Genomic DNA, 22,485 nt, shown 5'->3' with positions numbered 1-22,485 from the left:
TGGGATAAGTCATGCTGATAATAGTCATGTGAATTTGGTATTCGTTCGGTATTTTGATGTGTTGTATGTTGTCTTTTCCTCTAGTGGTGTTATGTGAACGTCGACTACATAACACTTCACCATGTTTGGGCCTGGAGGAAGGCATTGGGGAGTAGTAAGTAGAGGATGGGTTGCTGGAGTGACAGAAGCTTAAACCCCAGTCTATGCGTTGCTTCGTAAGGGGCTGATTTGGATCCACTAGTTTAATGCTATGGTTAGACGTTGTCTTAATTCTTCTTTTGTAGTTGTGGATGCTTGCGAGAGGGGTTAATCATAAGTGGGATGCTTGTCCAACTAAGGGAAGTACCCAAGCGCCGGTCCACCCACATATCAAACTATCAAAGTAACGAACGTGAATCCTATGAACATGATGAAACTAGCATGACAGAAATTCCCGTGTGTCCTCGGGAGCGTTTTTTCCTCCTATAAGACTTTGTTCAGGCTTGTCCCTTGCTACAAAAGGGATTGGGCCACTTGCTGCACCATTGCTACTACTTGTTACTTGTTACTTTTCGCTTGCTACGTTTCACCTCACTACACCATCACTTGTTACCGCTACTTTCAGTGCTTGCAGTTATTATCTTGCTGAAAACCGTTTATCAGAGCCTTCTGCTCCTCGTTGGGTTCGACACTCTTACTTATCGAAAGGACTACTATTGATCCCCTATACTTGTGGGTCATCAGTATGAATAACCCAATTAGCAAAATCATTATTTACAAGTTTAGGGGGTGTACAAAGGTTGATAATATGTGGTGGGTGGACTGGTCCTCCATAGACCACGGGAGGAGGAACCGAGGCAAAGGTATCCGTCCCACTCTTTCCTTGAGTCCACTTAGTCTTATCACTACTAGCCCCCTCCTTACGAGAGTTGTCATTTGGATCCAAGGTAGTGGGGTTAAGCAATCGCAATGGATTGGTAGAGAGTTTGAGCCCATCAAGGAAATCTTTAAACAAGGATTTGACCTCGGTTGCCATAGAGGATTTAAGTGAGGCAATTGCCTCATTTAAATCCTCACGTGAGCCCGTGTTCACACCCCCAGCCTCGGGTAACTCCACAACACGATTCCCGTCATTAACCATATTCTTTGGGTGGTGAAACCCTTAATAAAGAAACGTAGCTCTCACACCAATTGAAAGGATCGATATGGTTTACTAGAGGGGTGAATAGGAAAATACCAATTTTTACCTTTTCTTGAACAAATAAGGTTTATCAAGAAATAGGTTGTCTAGATATGAAACTTGGTGATCAACCTATATGATGCTAACAACAACAACAAGCAAGCAAGAAAGAATAAACACGAATTAGAGGTAAGAAGTAACCACGAGTGAAACCGATGAAGATGAGGATGTGTTACTAAAGTTCCTCCCCTTTCAGGGGAAGTACGTCTCGTTCGAGCAGTGTGGACGCACAATGCTCCCCAATATGTCACTAAGGCCACCGTATTCTCCTCAAGTCCTCACACAATGTGAGATGTCATGATTCCACTAGTGGTGCATGTGAAGGCGGTAACCGAACCTTTAAAACAAGGTTGGGACAATCCCCATAACTTAATTGGAGGCTCCCAACAACACCATGAAGCTTCACCACAATGTAATATGGCTTCGAGGCGACCTCAATCGTCTAGGGTTCTCAAACACCCAAGAGTAACAAGATCCGCAAGGGATTAGTGGGGGAATCAAATTTCTCTTGGTGGAAGTGTATATCAAGGCCCCTCAAGCAAATCCTAAAAAATCAGCACGATGTGTCGGCTAGGGAGAGAGATCAGTAGAAAATGGAGCTTGGAGCAACAATGGAGCTTAGGGTTGGAAAAGGTGCTCTTCTTCGGGAAGAATACCCCCTTTACATAGTGGGGGGGACAATTCCAACCATTATCCTCACTCAGCTCGCACATGAGTGGTACTACTACTCCAGAGAGTGGTACTACCGTTGGGGCATTAGAGCGAGTCACACAATGCAATGGCATGAGGCCACATAATGATAGTGCCACTGGAGCAGTACTACCGCCCGCCCTAGCGGTACTACCGTTGGGGTTGCAGTGCAGCGGGCCATAGAACTAGAGAGGAGGTAGCGAGAGAGGTAGTTCTTGCGGAGCAGTACTATCGCAGATAAGAGGTAGTACTGCCTCCTACTACCTCTTAGGATCCGGTGAGGATTCCAGGGTGATATAAATGGGCGGAAGTGGCGTGGTAGTAACAAGCGGTACTACCGCTCACGAGCGGTACAATCGCGCTGAACTACCGGCCAGAAACCGCCTAGTCCAACACAAAAAGTGTTGAGACCCTAAGGCAGCAGCATAGCCCGCGGCACTATCCAAGAGCACTATGACCCGAGAGCGGTACTATTGCTGACTAGGGTGGTACTATCGCAGGTAAGAGGTAGTACCGCTCACTATCGCAAGTAAGAGGTAGTACCGCTGCCGAGAGCGGTACTACCACTCGGATCTTTTCGGACCAGAATAGAGGCAAGGTTGGAGCACCGATGAAGGTGGAAAGAAACACAAGTGCAAAAGAATGTGTACGTGTGGATTCCACCCAAACCTTTCCGATGTGTACCCCCTCTTAATAATATGGTTTTCCTACGACTCAAGTCCACCAAAAATGAAACGCGGGAAAGAAAACCATCTTCACTTTAATCCACCGAGGCACAAGAATCGTCTTGTGCCATATGATGAAATATCTAAAAATCTTAGTGCACGCGATTAGTCTGTAGATGCATTGTCATCAATCACCAAAACCACTAGGGTAGAAATATGCCCTTAGAGACACCTATTCACATGTTGCTAGAATGACCACCATTCAGGTGCTACTTTCCCTGTTTGTCTCTGATGGTCTGATCATTGAGCAAATGGATGTAAAGAGAGCTTTCTTAAATGGAGAGTTGGAAGAGGAAATCTATATGGATCAACCTGATGGGTTTGTGTTAAAAGGTGAAGAGAAAAAGGTGTGCATGTTGTTAAAATATTTGTATGGTCTCAAACAGGCACCTAAGCAATGGCATGAGAAGTTCGAGAGAACTTTGACTTCTGCGGGGTTTTTCATTAATGAGGCTCATAGGTGTGTTTACTATCGTCATGGTGGGGGCAATAGTGTTATATTATGTGGATGACATACTGATCTTTGGTACAAACATTAATGCGATCAATGAGGTCAAGTATTTTTTGTCAAAAAGCTTTGACATGAAAGATCTGGGAGAAGCCGATGTGATTCTAAACAGCAAACTAATTAAGGATGAGACTGGGATTAGTCTAATGCAATCTCACTATGTTGAGAAGCTCTTGAGCCATTTTAGCTTTATGTATAGCAAGCCTTCTCCAACACCTTATGACCCCAGCATGACACTTCGAAAGAACAAGAAAGAAATGAGAGATCAACTAAGATACTCTGAGATTGTCGGTTCACTCATGTACTTAGCATGCGCTACAAGACCGGACATCTATTCTGCTGCAAGCAAACTGAGTAGCTTCATGTCCAACCCGTGTGATGATCATTGGCATGAACTTCATAGGGTCTTGCACTATCTGAGAGGTATGATGAGTTATGGAATTCACTATTCAGGGCATCTTGTTGTGCTAGAAGGATATAGTGATTCAAACTGGATCTCTGATGTTGATGTACTCTATGCCACAAGTAGGTATGTATTTACTCATGGAGGTGGCGTAGTGTCATGGAGGTCTTGCAAGCAAACCATATTGACGAGGTCAACTATGGAAACAGAACTAACTGCTTTAGATAAAGCCACTATTGAGGTAGAATGGCTGTGTGAGCTCTCGATGGACTTGCATGTGGTTGAAAAACGTGCACCAGCTATTCTTATGAATTGTGACAACCAAAAGGTTATATATAAAGTGAATAGTTCTAAGGATATCGTGAAATCATCAAGACACGTGAAGAGACATTTGACTGTCGCGAAGTTGAGAAACTCCCGAGTAATAACTGTTACGTATATTCAAACAGACAAAAACCTCGCAGATCCTTTTACAAAGATACTATCACGAAATGTAATAGATATTGTATCGAGGGAGATGGCTATGATACCCATAGATGATACACCATAGTAGTAACCCAACCTTTGTGGTCGGAGATCCCGTGAATTAGGACCTGGGAAGAACAAGTCATTAGTTAATAGAGGAGAGTAATAAGTGACCATCTCTAAATGAAGATGTAAAACTCTGAGAGCTGTAAGCATCGTAGTCTATGAGACTTGGTTGATCTCTAGTAAGCTCACGAAGATACCAGGGAGTACGACGTATATGCTCCAAACCGCGGGGTAGCCTACTCGCAGCCAGGTACTGGTTAAGACTTTAAGAGAAATCTATTTGCATAAACTAGCAATTCAAGACATGGTCCATTGCCAAGTTGTGGATGGATGTAGTTTAAAGTTCTAGGCAGAAGTTCAACTTAACACTCTCTCCTGGAACACTGTTATACTAAATAAGTGGTGAGAAAAAGGCAAATCTCTAAATGGGTATTTGAGATCTCATGGGGGTTGTTAGAATAAATGGGCTTGACCCATCTACAAAATTCTGAAATCTCAAATGAGCCCATGAATAAAATGGCAAGTGATGGTGCTAAAGTTTAGTACCATACCGCTAGTTGAGGAAGAGTTAGACCTCTTTATATAGTGAGTTCTCTCCACCACTCTAAGTGTGTGTTGAGAAGAGAAACAGGAAGACCACACGCGTGTTCGCTCGCCGGGACGCGGCTTCCCTTTGCCATTTTGTTTTGTATGTCTTGGCAGACAAGTTAAATATTTCTTCTTCGATAAGTATACGACTTAGAAACCAAGTCGGTTTGAGATCATGATCACGACACGGTACCGCCTCTAGTCCTCCTATATATACTGCTTGCCGGCCTCAGCCAAAGACACACCAAAAACACCTAGTGTTTTGCCTCATCTCGCAACTTGCGCCGCCACTATAGTCTACCTCATCTCGAACGCAGAACGCTGGCGTGCATCGTGTGCGGGAGAGCAGGTCTATGAAACCTATCGTCTTTGTGATCCTGCACCGGGAGAGGCTCTGCACGACTGCCCAAATTCGTCATCACGGGTCGTCTAACATCCAAGTCGGTGGTGCTACTCATCGCCGTCTCCATCGCCGTCAACAACAGATCGTCGCCAACATCGTCATCAACACCGTCGCTCCTATAGCAGCTAACGAATAGTACGTTATTCGTGATCAGTTAATGTCTCTCTCGGTAGTTGCTACTTTGTGTGAGATGATGATATGCATATTTTGTTGTTCATCTATTTTACTAGATTGTTGCATGCTAGTTTCGGTTCTAGCTTTGATTTGTTTACTAGAATTAATTATGATCTTGCCTAATTTTCCAATAGCAACTCGGCGCCCAATCAATGTGGAGGACTTATAGAGAGGATAGATTGACTCAGATTTTTGCATACGGTGTGAGTATGCACAAAATACAAGCGAGACATATGTTGTTTGAGATATGAACATTTGTTATTATTATGTCACATAAAAAGCAATATGTATTTAATTTTTGCATACGGTGTGAGTATGCACAAAATACAAGGGAGACATATGTTGTTTGAGATATGAACATTTGTTATTATTATGTCACATAAAAAGCAATATGTATTTAATATATAGTAAATTCTCATGGATGTGTACCCAGAAATGATGGCATTTTTAATCTTAGTTCTGTTCACATGAGCACATGTCCTTTAAGCACATTCATATTATAAAAATAAAAATAGAACACTAGATTATGCTAATCTATGTTCAAGAAGCCCATCACCTCTAGAAAAATGTTTTCCTAGCTTCTTCCATCTACCATCTAAGCGCAACTCCACTTAATAAATCCAGTCTCCCTGTGAAGAACACTAAGATCTACAAACATTATAAGTCTACAAGCATTACGGTGTTATTTCTGTTGTATACTAGATAGAGACAACAAAAGTTGTGACTCTTGGTGAAAGCTTGACTACATAATTGTTCAAAGTATTCCATTGTCAAAAAGCCAAAAGTGGTACTTTAATATTTTAGTTAAAAAGAATGTGCATGTTTAAAATTTGGATTTAAAACTGTAACTATACTATGGTTTCTAGATGTGAATTTCTAGGTGATTTCCAGTTTGAGTTTTGCATATCCGACATATTCTATTTTGAAACTCCGGGTATTTCTAATATGTCATATATTTTAATCCACACACAAAAAAAGGTTATTAAAATGTACTTACCGGGATTTTCATGTGATTTGATTAAAAAAACTAGGCTTCTCAAGAGGAGACTCTTCATCGCCTTTTTGGGAGTTTCCCTTTTGCTAAAGAATGTTAGTATTTTTTAGCCCTCAAAGAGGACGAACCTATTAGCCCTGGAGGGGTTTTATGGCTTGAAGAAGAAATTAAGAATTCCTTCCTTCTTGGACATAATCATTCTTTATTGTTGAGCCATCTGAATGTCTAGGAGAGACAAATTTCGGATCTAGGTTCCGATCTTTCGAAGTGAAAGGCAAATATTACTTTCATGAACTTTCCTTGTAGGGTTATAGGATTAAAAGGAAATATGCCCCCATTGTGTCTCTCTTGGCTCGATGATCAGTTGTTCATGTAGCATTTGATAGGTGATTGGCTCTCTGTTGTAAATATTTTAAATTCTTCTTTAAAGCAATAAAATTGCATTGGGTTTCTTCCCCACTATTTCCCTTCATTAAAAATTCTTAAAACAACTTGATAAGAAAAAGTACCATTCAATTAAACCATCATAGCGTTTATTTTTTTGCCAGAAAACTTCTGGTCTTTTCATCAACTGTCAAGGTACACCATTTGGATTTATTGTCTAAATTATATTATCAGTTCGTATCCGTGTAGAAGTGGCTCCCATAGATGGCCTTTCTTTGCCTTGGAGGTGAACCACTTGAAACGTACTCCCTCCATTTTTAAATATAAGCCTTCTTAGGGATTTCGATACGGACTATATATAAAGTATATAGACATATATAAAAGTGTAGATTTATTTATTTATTTCGTATGTAGTCCGCTTTAAAATCTGTAAAAATACTTATATTTAGAAACGGGAGGAATACATGCAACGAACCGGTGGCAAAGGTGTTGTTAGCTCTAGATCAGCAATCATGGGCGAAGGAAGCGTTAGGGCGAGGTGGGGCGCTTGCTCTACCTTAATTTATGGGATTATATTTTATTATGTATATCTATACAATCAGTGGTCGCTAAAAATCAAGTTGATTGCTAAATTTTATGGTAAAACGTATTGAGCCGTGAATCCTGGACACTTTACTGGGTTGTCACGGGCTGGTGCCTTGGCTCGATCCACTCGTTCATCTAGGCCACACACGACGCAACGCCAAACTCCAGAACCCTCGCTCGAGCGAGGGTCGACACCACGCATGCACGACTAACAGGCACTATCCTCGGTGTTTCTGTGCCTAGGCATGGTGACCGATGAGCAAGTTCAACGCATATCCGGCTCTCGCTGATGTTCTTCGGCTTTAGGAGAAACTTTCTCGAATGAAACTCGATCCCGTGTTAGTGTTCCCGTGATTATTCTCTGAACCCTTAGTTAAATTCCTAAATATTTGTGTGTTGTATATAATTTTTTTGCGGGTCATGTTGTGTATCAAATTGCTAAGGGCTTCTTTAATCCGGAGGATTTTCAAAAAAAAATCTGGAGTAGAAGAAAATAAATTCTAGGATTGCAATGCCACATCTATTTGAATCCTAAAAGATTTTCGTTTGTTTCAAAATAAAATAAATGATACTTTCAAACAAGAGCGCGCGGATGAAAAGTTGCTACGAAAATATATTGCAAAGCAATCGTACATCTATGTTGGTTTTGCATGAAAAAAATTGCTTAAGAGTTTGTCCCACCTCAAAATAGTTTCGTCCTCCCCCACTCATCAGCATGGTCCGCCATTGATTGATGAGGATGATTGAGACATGGAGTTGCACGTGAAAAAGTAGGCCTGAAGCTCTAGTAAGATAATTTGCATTTCTGGCTGTTTTCTTTTTCTTTTTAAGATAGTCCAGTGGCTCTTGGCATTATTGTTAGCAAGAGTTTTTTCTGTGAAACAAAGACAAGCGCATTTCAAACGAAACCCTTCATCACTAACCACAAGGGTCAGCACCATCGCACATACTAATCCTTCTAGTCCTATATGCCTGAATAGTTGATCCTCAGTAACTTTAATTCTCTCATACATGCAAGTATGTTAATAATCATGCCACGATGGATGAAAAGAAATCTTATCAGTCACTTACTTCAACACGCAATTGTTAAATCATTATGGCAGCCTACCACGCCCACGTGTTAAAATGCATTATGCATGCTACTCGTATTCAATAAATATTTATAATAATTATATAATAATAATAACATATTATCAACTGATTTATTTTAATTTCAGTTATCATATTTTGTAATAAAAAATAATGTTCCATATAACAATATATCATTAAGGCAGTTACAATATATTCACGCGACCTGTATCATCTCTAGTTTATATAAGAACACCATCCACGGCTTCATCCCAATCAATCAATCAATGAAACAACGAGTGCCACGGCCAAAAGACCGCCTCAAGCAAAGACACGACGCTGACTGTTCAGATTTGTGCATGAAGCTGAGCCTAGGCGTCCTTGCCATGCATCATCACCGATGGCGATAACAACCTGCGGGTCCTTTTTTCGTCTGTAGTTTGTTTCTGTGAACGTGCATACAGAAACATCCCATTCCAGCTTTTTTGCGTATCTTTCTTGATGGGCACAACATCTGACCGTATGTGGTATGGTAATGGTCTTGTACGTATGGGAAATGTTCATTAGGAACTTTCAACGCGTCATGTCCGCGTCCGGTTCCTTTCCCCCTACGTCACCCCTGTCCCGTGCGACTCGAGGGCTCTGAAACCCTAGGCGGTGGCGCCACCCTCTCCTCCTCCCCTCCCTGCACGCACAGCCGCTGGGTAACGTCGCCGGATGAAACTCGCGTGACAGACAACGACGGTAGGGGGTCTCCCTCTCCCGGCTTTCCTTCCTCCGCGGGCGGCGGATTTAGGCAACATGTGACGGTGTCCTGCGGGGCTCGTGGTCGGGCGCGAGGCAGCAGGCCTCGGCAACCGGTGGAGGGGCATGTGGTGCGTGGCGGCGCTCCGACGTGCGCGTGGCAGCCGACCTTGGCAGGCGGTGGCGGACGCGGGGCTAGCGGCGGCGCTCCGGCTGGCGCATGTGGGGTGTCGGGCCTCATCTTCTCCGACATGGATCGGTCAGGTTTGGGGGTTTCGGCAACGCTCCTCCCCCTCGGCAGCTTGGCGCACGGGTGCGTGCCGGGCGGCTCCCATGCTTAGAACTCGTCGGGCGACGCTGGATGGGCAATGGTACGGTGTGGCTGCTGTCCCGACCGAGAATAGCTCCATGGCAGCTTGGCAGGCCGGCTGTGGCTGGCAGGTTCCGGCGTCGGCTCGTCCACAGACAGCTTGTGCCGGCTTTCGATCCTCTCCTCGTCGATCTGTCGCTTCTCTCGTTGATGGGTTGCGGTCCATCGCTCGTCTCACGTCCGATGCGACAGGACCGAGCTCGTCTCACGCACGGTACAGCAGGACCGAGCTCGTCTCACGCATGATGCAACCGGTGGAACCTCGTTTCGCGCACGGTGCCGCGAAACTGAGCTTGTCTCGCGCACGGTGCCGCAAAACTGAGCTCGTCTCGCGCCAGGTGGTGCGGGACGGGTCGATGGAGGCCAGTAGTGGCCGGCCTTTTGGGTCTCGACGTTGGGGGACGGCCCAGTGATGCGAATGGTGGGACCTTTCCACTCGTCTCGTTGGTTGGGGTATTGGCGGGTCTTGGATGAGTTGGTGTCAAGGTCTTGGATACCGAGGTGACGGCCCTAGTAGTGGTAGCGCGGTGCTCTTGGGTAGGGGTTGTGGCTTGATGCCGCCTAATGGCCATGGTCGTGTGAACGGCGTGGTGGTCGGGGTGTGGCGAACAGATTAGCTACGACGAAGCTCGTTTCCTTCCTGAAAACGACGTTGCAACTCTTACAACCCGTCGTGCGGCTCCAAGGAAAACTCGGGCGATGATGATGCTATGGTGTCGTATTCTTCATGAAGGGGCCGTCTTAAAGCCTACGATTCGTCGTATGCGGCTTCGTATAGCTGTGCTCAGCGTCTATGTATCTTTTTTTATGCATGTATTGTGACGACATGCATTTATATCAGATGATGTTGATCTTTGCTTTATATATAAAGCAAGGCAAAAGCCATTTTCATATAAAGCGAGGCGAAAGCCATTTTCACGGCATCTCGTCCTCCACAGGGCTACGGGCATGGCAGACCTGCTCTTCTGTTGTGAGGTTGGTGCTTCACGTCACATCGTTTCCGTTGGACGTTTTGCTCGCTACATGCTCCGGATGAAAACAACATGTAAGCAGATTCTTCTTTCCGAGTCTGTCCACTTCAATCCTGGCTCCGCCGGTGTTCTGCAATGGCAATGCGAGCACGAATCAGGAACTGAATTGCACTGTACCGAACTTGAAACCACATACAACAAATCCGATATTTCTGAAACTCTTGCTGTTCATGTGGCCAGGAAATAAAGTAGCTAACAAGTTGCGTACGCATATATGGAAAAAATGCTAACAACCACATGGGTGGCCGACAAACAAAAGAAAAACGCTAATTACTAGACAACTTCAAACGCCACTTGCTTGCATTTGACGGGTAATCTATCACTAGTTACAAACGTGCTGTTGCTATACACATCCTATCAGTCAGCTGTTCGCTTCTATAGGCAGTCTTGCTCTCAACATAATGCTGAAGACGAGTTTCTGTTTGTTGAACCAGGATTTCCCGGTATCAATGGCAGTAAAATTCCTAGGGCTGTATCGGGCATTGCCAGTCAGGGTCTCTGTCATTCTTGTACAGCGTTTGCAGTCGACAAGACTGCTCTGTTATCAACTTATAGGTCGAGGGATGATCCCGTGCCACCAGGGAGAAATCGTCGTGGTACATATGTGTTCCTTCGACCATCAACTGCCAAATAAGAGCACCACCGCCTACCTGAAGCTTCCTCGCTGAATCATAGATTTTGTCGTAAACAATTCTTAGAAGAATATCTCTATTAACTGTGCTGTTAGCATCTACATGCTGCAGATAACCTACTTCTGAGAACAGAACGGGTTTTTTCAAGATGTATTCGCTGTCATTAACGTGTGAATCAACCCAATTGGAAAGGTATCTGATTTTTTCTTCCATGCTTGCCTTTGGTAGCCTGGGAACAAATATACACATCAATGGCGTATAAAGCATGATACATTTGTACAAATAATCAGGAAAAATACATACCAGCTGTCAGGGTAAGCATGCACCGACGCGAAATCAATATTCTCGACTGCTGAGTTCTCTATGAAGTCTGAGCAGAGTGAAGCTGCCCAGTCCCCAGGATTATAACCCAGCCTCTCAGCTATTCCAGTGCCATAAAACCCTTCAATTCCTACTGCAACAAGATGCTTAGCGTCCAGACTCTTGACATACGCTGCCATCTCTACTATCCAAGCCTGCCAAGGGACATCAGGTTGAAGTGCTGAGTGTTTTCACTCAGAAGAATTCCCATGTACTGAAAGTGAAAATGGATCTTTGAATGCATCAAAGTCATTACCTGAAGATGAGGACCAGATGAGTTGGATACACACCTAGGCTCATTCATGAGTTCCCAAGCAAATATAGCAGGTTCATCAGAGTATCTGATTCCACTGTAAGAGTTCCTTCTGGTTAATATTGCCTGTTGGTAATATGTCATATAGGAGTAACGATAAAATCATCAAAATTTGGCCAGAGAGGAAAATTGGAGAAAAAAGCGTTTTTAAATAGTGCTTCTGCAAACATAGCTGCAAGTTTTGTTTACCCAGGTCGATTAGAGTCGAACACATATTGCTCCCTCGTTTATTTATTTTAACACATTTACAAGCTATATGCATAAAAGGTCTCATAAGTCATGCTTGCCACTTAGCAGTGGCCACAGCACAATACACTTTTACCACTCCAAGATCAAATGTTAGAGCATATGAACATATTAGGCACATTCAACCAATATAAAACACATTTTATCTAATAACCACTTCCCTTAGAAGATAATCTACAGAGAAAACCATGATATGTGTACAGATAAGATTAACACATTATTTCGTTGCTAAAGTCCTCATCAAAAGTAAGATGAGACAACATTATCAAAATTAATTTTCTAATGTGCAAGTGGGGCACACCACAAGATTGCATGAATGCACAACTACATCTTCCATTTTCATGATATATGTTCTGAACCTCACAAGAATCCGTTTCAAAATAACTGTCCATTTCAAGAGTATAGTTAATACGATATTTCCATTAATTTGGAACAGGTTAAATGGTTGTAGCATGTCATTAAACGAGGTTATACATGGTGCTTTCTCATTAACTATTTCATAGATTTGGTGTTTACTTGTTATGTGCACATGGTGGGTTGAGGACAGTTAAGAAAACAGAGGGAGTAGTAAATACGAGGTATCATAATACAAAATAATTATTTGTTTCAAGCTAAATATTACCTTCACATAATCCTTGTAGTAACCTTTAATGGTTGGGTGATAGAAAAAGGAATCAGTTGAATTCGTCAAGTTAGCTCCAGCTGTTTGTGCCCACTTAACATATTGGGCCTTCCCTCCAAAGTTATCAAGGTTGTTGACAAGGCAAAGGATCAACCTAATATGATTTCTCCGAGCTTCATATATAATGTAGTCCAATACCTGGAATAAAGAAAGTTATGATTAATATTCACATGAAGAACATCATTTACCTGTCGAGGTATTGACATTTTAAAAGTAATCCTAAAAATGAATGCCGCTTCAAAAACAATACGTCTTGGGGAACAGAGTGTTGGGGAATGTATGCAGCCATGAAGAAGAAACTAAAGAATTTCTTTGGCGGAGGAACAGAATCTAGAAATTTCATATTAACATGGTGGAAATACAAATGTATACAGACATGAAAAAGAAGCTGAGAAATTTCTTAGGCGAAGGAACAGAATCTATATATCAGTTTGCATTCTGTTGTGTAAGCATTACACACTCAGAAGTCTGGATCATAAGTTAGTCATTTTGTCAGAGAACTGCAAGGAATGTGGCATGACTCAAGTTGCACAATGCAAACTAAGCAGCTTGTACCATAATAATAGGAAGGTTGCTATCAATAGAAGAACTGAAGAAATGAATAAATGAAGGATGCATCTTAAGTTCTTAACGCTGCTAATTATTTGTGCTTGCTGAACGTATGCATTGTTTCTTTCCTGGCATTGAAGTTGTTTACGATGCAAACTTGCAAAGTGTAAGGCCGATATGATTTGTAGAGGCATAACGGACCAAATAGCCCGGTGGCTACAGCGGTTAAAGTTTAACTCCGTATGATACCAGTCGACGTGAAATATTGCACCTCACAGACAAGTGCACGATCATTCCATTGAAGAAACCATCGTTCTTTCAGGGATTCTTTGGTAAAAATGTGATTGCAGCAACATAATTGACACGGCTGGTTAACTCCAAGTGTGTAAAGTTATTAGAGGCCAAGATGAGATGTGTCAATCCAGGAGTGGAAGGTAAAGTTTCAAAACTCGTTCTTTTGGTGAGTCAAATAACCATCAATCCTGAGAACTTACAGATGTGCCCTTCACAATGCCTAGCTGACCATGCTTCAAAATTCATAAGAGAACTATGAAGATGTAAGCAGGTAATGTGACATTCAAAGGTCCATTTTTCCGAGTCTTAAGGTAGCTTTCCGCATGACTCCTCAAAACAGATCCCATCAGTTTCACATTTGGAACTTCTGAGTTGTAATTTTTAACATTTATTGTTAATATGCATGTGATGCAATATACCTCAAGTCAAACAAGCATACTGCCGTTGGTAACAACACGACATTATGTTAGGGGATTGTTACCATGACAAACTTTGTTCTTTGTTCGTCCTATCTGAAAGAGGAGAGCATATGAAAAATGTAACCCATTCTTTTGTTTTTTTAGCTCACTGGACATGCGCTGCCAATTTGGGGCCTAACGCCGATATTTTAGCAACAAATCTAATAAATCTAACTGTATTGGTTGATGTTTTCATTTATGCCACTGAAGCCTAAGACTGCAGAGGAAATTAGATGAAGTACGCCAGATACAAAGTACAGAGAAGTATCTAGAACTGCCCCCCTGGCCTTACTCCCCAACCTACAGTAATAGCTAAGTGTGGAAGTAAAATCAACCCATGTTCATACATGGGCTTTTCTGGTACGAAATGGGCCACTTCAAATAGGTTCATTGCTCCGGCCAGAATACGATTAATCCGGCCTGGGCTACGTGAGCTTCCAAGTAGTTTACCCGAGAAATTGATTATTCGGGCATTCCCAGCCCACCAAGCAAAGCCGGTGGTTTATTTATCACAACCAGCTAAAACAAAAGTTCAATTAAAGAGAGTTTACACGTGGTAGAACCTCCTCAGGGATTACAAGATTTCCATGAGGCTTTATCAGCATGTTTCACAACTAATGGCCGCAATACAAGGCCAGGATTGTTAATAGTAAGTAATTAACCAGGCCAGTCAGTCAGGACGCGCTATGCAATTGCAGCCGTGGCATTAGCTACGGTCTTAAAATAACACACAACAACAACGCGTTTGTCTAAATGCTCACACCACTAGAATATGACTAAGAAATGCAGAAACATGCTTCGAAGAGGGGAGGAGACTGGTGAAGAGATCTGCCTTTGATTGGTGGAACGGAACTTATTCCTTGACAGAAGGTTCAAGGTTCTAATCAAGCAAGAGGCATCAAAGAAATCGCACCCCGATATATAAGCAACTCAAAAGCTAATAGGGTAAAATTTATTCGGCACGTGGCGGAAAGGTATTACAACTGGATTTATTCGGTACACGGCAGTCTTAGTGTGAAGGATATTATGGAATCTACTGAATTATGGATTTGGACAACTGAAGCATAAAGCATAACCCAAAATATACATATATTTTCACGTTGCAAAGTACAGTATCTGCTAAATGATCACCACATAAAGCACATCTAAATTGCCCCAGTTGCATCATCATGCTTTGCAACACCCCCACGGTCCCAACGGTGGTACCAACAGCACGAAAGATGTGTCCACGCGTTTGTTAGCAGCAGCTCTATTTCTAGCCTCGTATACAGAAACTGGTCTGCGACAAGAATTATGATCAGAAGAGCAGCCCCAATTGCCTGACCGCCACCAGACGGTTCGGGAGAGAAGGGGATTAGAGGGGAGATCTGGACCTGGAAGACGGCTTCGTTGAAGCGGCCGGGGGAGATCTGGAGCGCGCCGGGGCCGCCGTCGATGAAGGCCCAGGTGCGGCAGACGCCGAGGCCCATGCGGCGGCCCCGGCGCAGCATCTCAGCCGCGAGCGCGGGCGACCGCGACGAGAGCAGCCAGTAGGAGTTCCAGCCGTTGACGTAAAGGGGCGCGCCCGTGCTGGCGTCCACGAAGTGGGTGCCGTTGCGACCCGCGAAGGACATCCGCGGCTGCAGCCATGGCACCGGCAGCTTGAGGCCGCCGCCGCCCGGAGCGGCGGGGTCGCGGGCCGGGAGCCAGTTGAGGTACACGACGGCGAGGAGGAGGAGGAGGCCCAGGAAGCTGTAGAGCCGCTTCTCCCGCCGCATTGCTCGACTAGTCGACTGGCTCGGCCTCCGGCCCCGCCGCGGCGGCTGGATTTTTTTTCCCTTCCCTTCCCTCCCTTTCTTTCAGTCGGAGGCCGGCGGCGGGGGTTCGAGCGTGTGCCAGGTGCCGGAACTAGGTTGGTTTTTTTGAAACAGGTACGAACGCAAACTTTCATATATGTTGAAATCTAATGATTAAAGGGAAAATACGTGTACAGCGCTGCTTTCCATACTACGGCTCTTTACCCACGTTTGAATTATTTTTTAAGCCATGTGTTATTTCTTGACGTGGGGTGATGTAATTTTTACTATCCCGCGAAACAACGCAGTGTTACAGTACAGCCAAACCACTCTCTCTTTGTCATGCATGCATGCAATGATCTCATCAGATTTGCTCTAAATGACCGAAATTCAAAAAAATTATCTCTTAAACCGTTAATTCAATCGATGATTTGTTTTCGCCGTTGACTTTGTTCCAACGAAATCTTTAAAACTAGATCCCATGTCGACATGTTTTGAAAACTTTTTTTTTGCTCGTACTTACCACATTTGTTTCACTTACTTGTGATATTAATAAGTACTTACTTGTCTGATAAAAAACAACTTAATCGTCATATTTTTGGAAATTGTGTATAAATATGACATCTCGACATAATCAAACTGACAAGCACAAACAACTTTTTTTAGGTGACTGCGCGCAAAAATATGACAACTTAACATATTTAAAACCGGTGACCACAAGAAGTCTTTTTTGGTCATCGTGTGTAAATATGACAACTCGACATAGTTAAACTAACAAGCGCACAAAATTGTTTTCTCGCAAAGTTATATGTAAATATGACAAGTTGGCATATTTGAATTGGAAAACACAACCTATGACATGATTTTATATCATTTATAATGAAAACTGCTACAAGGCTTTGTACGAATCAACATCAAAAAATGACAATTAATTATTTTTCTCACGCAAGTAAGTGGTTAATAATATGACAAGTGGATCAAAAAATATGGCAAGTATGAACAGAAAAAATAGTTGACGGAACATGTCGACATGGGATCCAGTTTTAAAGAACTCGTCGCGAGAAAGTTAATGTTGAAAGCGGATCATCGATTGAATTAATGGTTTTGTAGATAAAACTTTTTAAATTTCAAACATCAAGGGAATCTTGATGACATCATTCCATGCATGTATGCATGCATGAGGAAGAGAGAGGGATTTGACCGCAGCATCGCAATGCTTTTTTGAAGTAATTTGATTAGTAAAGCAACCCTATTTTTTCATTAGAGTGGTGATTAGGTGGCCGCCGCACGGCAAGGTGCAGGTGCGGCGCCGCTGCGTAGTGTTGTCCATGATTGAATTATCTCATCGATATTTTACAGGGTGCCATTTATACTCTCTAGAGAGACAAGATGTATCGGAGAGATGTTGGTTTCAGGAGCAGAGGCGTCGTGCGGAAGGCAACCGCACGACGGTTGGGTAAGGGGAGATTTTTTTTCCTAATTATATTTATAATTAATCTCAACACTCCCTTAATCTACGCTTGATCATGTAGAATTATCTTGTGATTGTCCGGGTAATGCTATTACCTCAAAAGGATTCTTCTCCAAAATAATTTTTCATAAAATCTGTGATGAGAATCTGAAATATAAACTCGCAAAGAGATGACATAATATGATGTTTTAAACAAGGATATCTCAAGAAGAGACTCCCCGTGACACATGCAAATCCCTAAGTGGTCGATCAATTCCATGAGCATATTTCTGGAATTTATAATTTGTTAGACTTGATAAACAAATCGGTAAGGTTGTCGCATGATTTAACTTGCAAGATGCTTATTTCCCGGGTTTTCTGGAGATTATGGGAAAAACACTTAGGGGAAATATGATTGGCGTAATGTGATGTTTTAAACAAGGATATCTCAAGAAGAGACTCCCCGTGACACATGCAAATCCCTAAGTCGTCGTTCAATTCCATGAGCATATTTCTGGAATTTATAATTTGCTAGAGACTTGATAAACAAATCAGCAAGGTTGTCGCATGACTTAACTTGCAAGATGCCTATTTCCTTGGTTTTCTGGAGATTATGAAAAAAAAATACTTAGGAGAAATATGCTTAGTGATATCACTCTTGATGTATCATGTTTGCATCTATGCAACACAGGCCGCATTATCCTCATAGATAATTGGTGGATGATTCTATCGAACCAATTTTATATGACTATTGTATGTGGTTTATCATTCTGCAAAGCCATACACATTCACATGATGCTTCAAATAATGGAGTTATTTTAGAATGATTGGTAAATATTGTCGTCAAAGTCTCTTTTGAAGACTTTCATGATATAGCAGTGCCACCATGTAGGAACATAAAGCCAGTCTATGATCTAGCATTATGGGGATCACACAAATAGCCGGCATCTGCATATCTAATCATATCAGAGTCGTGATTTCTATGGAACTAGAAAAAAATAGGCCAAGATCATTTGTGCCTTGGAGATATCAAAAATATTCTTGATGCGTCTCCAACGTATCTATAATTTTTTATTGTTCCATGCTACTATATTATCATTCTAGGATGCTTTTTGGGTATTTATACACCAATTTATATTATTTTTGCGCACTAACCTATTGACCCAGTGCCTAGTGTCACCTGTTGTTTTTTGCGTGTTTTTAGTTTTTCATGTTTACAGTATCAAACGAAGTCCAATAGTCACGAAACTTTTTCATGTTTTTTTTGGACCAAAAGAAGACGTGGAAGCTTCGGGAGGAGGCATGAAGCCTCACGAGAGGAGCACCACACAACAGGGCGTGCCCAGGGGGTGGTCGCGCCTTGTTGCCTCGTGCCCCTCGGCTGCCTCATGGCGTACCTCTTCGTCCTATAAATTCACATTGATCCCAAAACCTCTAGGAAGCACCCCGAAACACTTTTTCAGTTGTCGCAAGTCTCTATTCCGTCATGAGGCCATCTAGAGCCCTTTTTTGGTGCCCTACCGACGGGGGAGTCAATCATGGAGGACCTCTACATCGACCTTGTTATTCCCATGGTGATGTATGAGTAGTTCATAACAGACCTATGGGTTCGTACTTAGTACCTAGATGACTCTCTCTCTCTCTCTTTCTCTCCCTTGATCTTCAATACAACGATCATCGCATCTTCACTTTGATCTATTAGATATAACTCTTTCGTGCAGTGCTTTTGTTGGGATCCGATGAATTGTGGGTTTATGTTCAGATTATTCATGATAAATATTTGAGTCTTCTCTGAATTTTAAATATGATTCTTATGTGCAAGATCATCATAGCTTTGTAAATCTCTCTGATCTATTGATTTGCTTTGGCCAAGTAGATTGATCTTTCTTTAGTGAAAGAGGTGCGTTATAGTGGATTCAGTCTGATGGGTTCCTATATCCCAGTGATAAAAGGGGACAAGATACGTCTTTATATTGTTGTCACTGAGGATAAAATGACGTGGTTAATTCATATTAATTGAGTTCTCTTTGTCTACATCATGTCATCGTTCTCCAAGCATTACTATGTTTTACTTAATACTCTAGATGCATGCCGGATAGTGGTCGATGGGGTGGAGTAATAGTAATAGGTGTAGTCAGGAGTCAGCCTATTTGCTTATGGACGTGATGCCTATATACACATGATCATTGCCGTGAATATCACATAACTATTCGCTTTTCTATCAATTGCCCAGCTATAATTTGTTTACCCACCGTATGCTTGCTTTCATGAGAGATGCCTCTAGGGAACACTATGGCCCCGGGGTCTATTCACTTATAAATTTACAAATGCTACAATTTCCTAGTTGCCTTTATTTACTTGTTATTTAATTTTCACTTTACAACTCCAACCATACTACTTACTTTCTTGCAAATAACGAGACAAGGGGATTGACAACCCTCTTGCCCGCGTTGGGTGCAACTGTCTATTTCTTTTTTGTGCGGCCACTGAAGACGGGGATTAGATGCTACTCCTATTGGTTCGATAAACCTTGGTTCTGTACTGAGGGAAATACTTACCTATATTATGTTGCATCACCCATTCCTCTTCATGGAAACCCAACGCGGACCACAAGTATAAGGAAGGATTTATGGCACCATTCCCGAGGAGTATCATTAACCTACTATCAAGCCACTTCACACAAAGTATCATTCACTTGTTCTTCTTTTTATATGTTGTTACATTTTTCTTGCTCCATAAAAAACAAAAATACAAAAATATTTATCTTTTCTTGTTGCTAGTTTACTTATTTGCTCGCTTTACTTGCTAGTTTGCTTGTCTTGCTTGTTACTTTGCTTGCTCGGTCACCATGTCTCAAGATACTACTAAGTTGTGTGACTTCTCAAATACTAATAATAATGAATTTATTAGTACTCCTATACCACCTGCCACTAGTGCGGAGGCTTATGATATAAATGCTGGATTACTAAATCTTGTCATGAAAGAATAATTTTTGGAGGTCCTAGTGAGGATCTTGCTGCTCATCTTAATACCTTTGTTGAACTTTGTGATATGCAAAAGAAAAAGGACATGTATAATGATATTTTGAAATCAAAGTTATTTCCTTTTTCATGAAGAGATAAAGCTAAATATTGGTTCTCATCTTTACCACGTAATAGTATCGGAACATGGGATAAGTGTAAAGATGCTTTTATTACCAAGTATTTTCTTCCTGCTAAGATCATCTCCCTTAGAAACCAAGTAATGAATTTTAAACAACATGATCATGAACATGTTGCACAAGCTCGGGAGAGGATAAAATTGATGATAAGAAATTGCCCTACTCATGGTTTAAACTTGTGAATGATTATCCAAAACTTCTATGGTGGACTAAATTTTGTATCTAGAAATCTTCTAGATTCTGCCGCAGGTGGTACTTTCATGGAGGTGACCTTAGGAGAGGCCACCAACTTTTGGACAACATCATGACAAGCTACTCTCAACGGCATATCGAAAGATCTCCAACTAGTAAGAAGGTAAATTTTGTTGAGGAAATCACTACTTTGAGTGAAGAAGTTGATGCTCTTATGAATTTGGTTGCTAATAAGAATGCTCATGTTGATCCTAATGCCATGCCCTGGTCTACTTTGATTGATAGCAATGATAATGCCATTGATGTGAATTTATTTCACGAATTTTTTTAACAACAATGCATATAGGGGTAATTTCAATGCTAGGCCATATCCCGGTAACTCATCCAATGGTTACAACAACTCTTATGGTAATTCTTATGGAAATCCTTCTACCAATAATAATAATTCCTCCTCTGATCTTGAAAGCACCATTAAAGTGTTTATTAATTCTCAAAAAGTTTTCAACACTACGGTAGAGGAAAAGCTGCATAAGATTGATGATTTAGCTAGGAACATGGGTAGAATTGCCCTTGATGTAGAAACTCTTAAAGGTAAAACTTTGCCACTAAAGCATGACTTTAATGAAACTATTAAATCTATCCAAATATATATGAATGAAAGTAGGGAGAGAACCGTCAAGTTGAATGCTAAGCGGGGATTCCTAGAAAAAGCTCTTCCACCGGGTTTTTACATGAATCATGATGAAGATCTTAAAATGCTTAGTACTTATCCTATTAAATCTTTGTTTACTTCTCTGAATATGAATGATAATGGTACTAGAGATGAGTCAACTTTACTTACATAACATCCCAATTGCTTGGAGGGTTATGATTCTAATGCTAAAACTAAAAAAAAAGTGGGTTTGGAGAGGTCAAAACTTTAACTAGTGATGTGCCCACTATATTGGATCACGAAGACTTTAATTATGATAATTGCCCTTTGATTGAATGTATTTCCTTTCCGCAATCCATTATTAGCTCACCCAATGATTATGAACAAAATAAAGATTTTACTCAACATATAGTGGAAGCTATGGTAAAAGCCTATGATGAAAAACTTGAGTTAGAAGTCCCTATTCCTAGAAAGTTGTATGATGAATGGGAACTTACTATTAAAATTAATATCAAAGGATATGAATGCAATGCCTTGTGTGATTTAGGTGCTAGTTTTTCAACTATACCTAAGTATTTATGTGATATTCTTGGTCTTACAAATTTTTATGAGTGTCCCCTTAATATACATCTTGCAGACTCTACTATCAAGAAACCTTTGGGAAGAATAAATGATGTTCTCATAATTGCTAATAGAAATTATGTGCATGTAGATTTTATAGTTCTGGATATTGATTGCAACCCATCTTGTCCAATAATACTTGGGAGACCTTTTCTGCGAATTATAGGTGCATTAATTGATATGAAAGAGGGAAATATAGGGTTCCAATTCACATTTATGAAAGGGATGGAAGACTTCCTTAGAAAGATAATCATGTTGGGGAACGTGGTAGTAATTCAAAAAAATTCCTACGTCACACAAGGATCTATCTAGGAGAAACCAGCAACAAGCAAGGGGTAGAGCATCTTCAGACCTTTGAAGATCCCTAAGCGGAAGCGTTGCTAGAACGCGGTTGATGGAGTCGTACTTGTACCGAATCAGATCGTAGAAGATTTCGATCTAAGCGCCGAACAACGACGCCTACGCGTTCAACACACGTGCAGCCCGGTGACGTATCCTACGCCTTGATCCAGCAAGGAGAGAGGAGAGGTTAAGGGAGAGCTCCGGCAGCACGACAGCGTGGTGACGGTGGAGCTATGTGGTACTCCGACAGGGCTTCGGCAAGCGCTACGGAGGATGAGTAGGAGGAGAGGTAGGGCTGCGCCGAGGGAGGATGAAAGTTGTGTGTCTAGCATCCCCAAACCT

General features: G+C 41.8%; 1 protein-coding gene across 2 annotated transcripts; it reads right to left on the bottom strand.

Moving 5' to 3' along the window:
• Positions 1 to 10,202: 10,202 nt before the first annotated feature.
• LOC123411471 (mannan endo-1,4-beta-mannosidase 6-like) lies at positions 10,203 to 15,839 on the bottom strand. 2 transcript variants are annotated; one of them, XM_045104418.1, is made up of 6 exons: positions 15,325 to 15,839; positions 12,591 to 12,788; positions 11,666 to 11,788; positions 11,353 to 11,564; positions 11,170 to 11,278; positions 10,203 to 10,487 (listed from the first exon to the last, which is right to left on the bottom strand). In XM_045104418.1, exons 1-6 carry the CDS (start codon positions 15,706 to 15,708, stop codon positions 10,371 to 10,373), a joined length of 1,143 nt encoding a protein of 380 aa, XP_044960353.1. In that variant the 5' UTR covers positions 15,709 to 15,839; the 3' UTR covers positions 10,203 to 10,370. The 2 variants fall into 2 exon arrangements, with proteins under 2 accessions (XP_044960353.1, XP_044960352.1); XM_045104417.1 differs by lacking the exon at positions 10,203 to 10,487 and having other exon boundaries at positions 10,551 to 11,278; positions 15,325 to 15,825.
• Between the last annotated feature and the right edge of the window lie 6,646 nt (positions 15,840 to 22,485).

The sequence above is a fragment of the Hordeum vulgare genome, chromosome 7H (genome assembly GCF_904849725.1).
Source record: "Hordeum vulgare subsp. vulgare chromosome 7H, MorexV3_pseudomolecules_assembly, whole genome shotgun sequence".
NCBI classification, from domain to species: domain Eukaryota; kingdom Viridiplantae; phylum Streptophyta; class Magnoliopsida; order Poales; family Poaceae; genus Hordeum; species Hordeum vulgare.
This window is presented reverse-complemented; position numbering and strand designations above follow the sequence as displayed.

Bases quoted from the DNA above. Each gene is read 5' to 3' on its own strand.
- LOC123411471 (XM_045104417.1), bottom strand. From the start codon at position 15,708: ATGCGGCGGGAGAAGCGGCTCTACAGCTTCCTGGGCCTCCTCCTCCTC. The intron at 11,789-12,590 runs GTAATATTTAGC...TATTACCAACAG, and splicing joins ACTACAAGGATTATGTGAAG to GCAATATTAACCAGAAGGAA. The intron at 11,279-11,352 runs GTATGTATTTTT...ATTTGTTCCCAG, and splicing joins CATGCTTACCCTGACAGCTG to GCTACCAAAGGCAAGCATGG.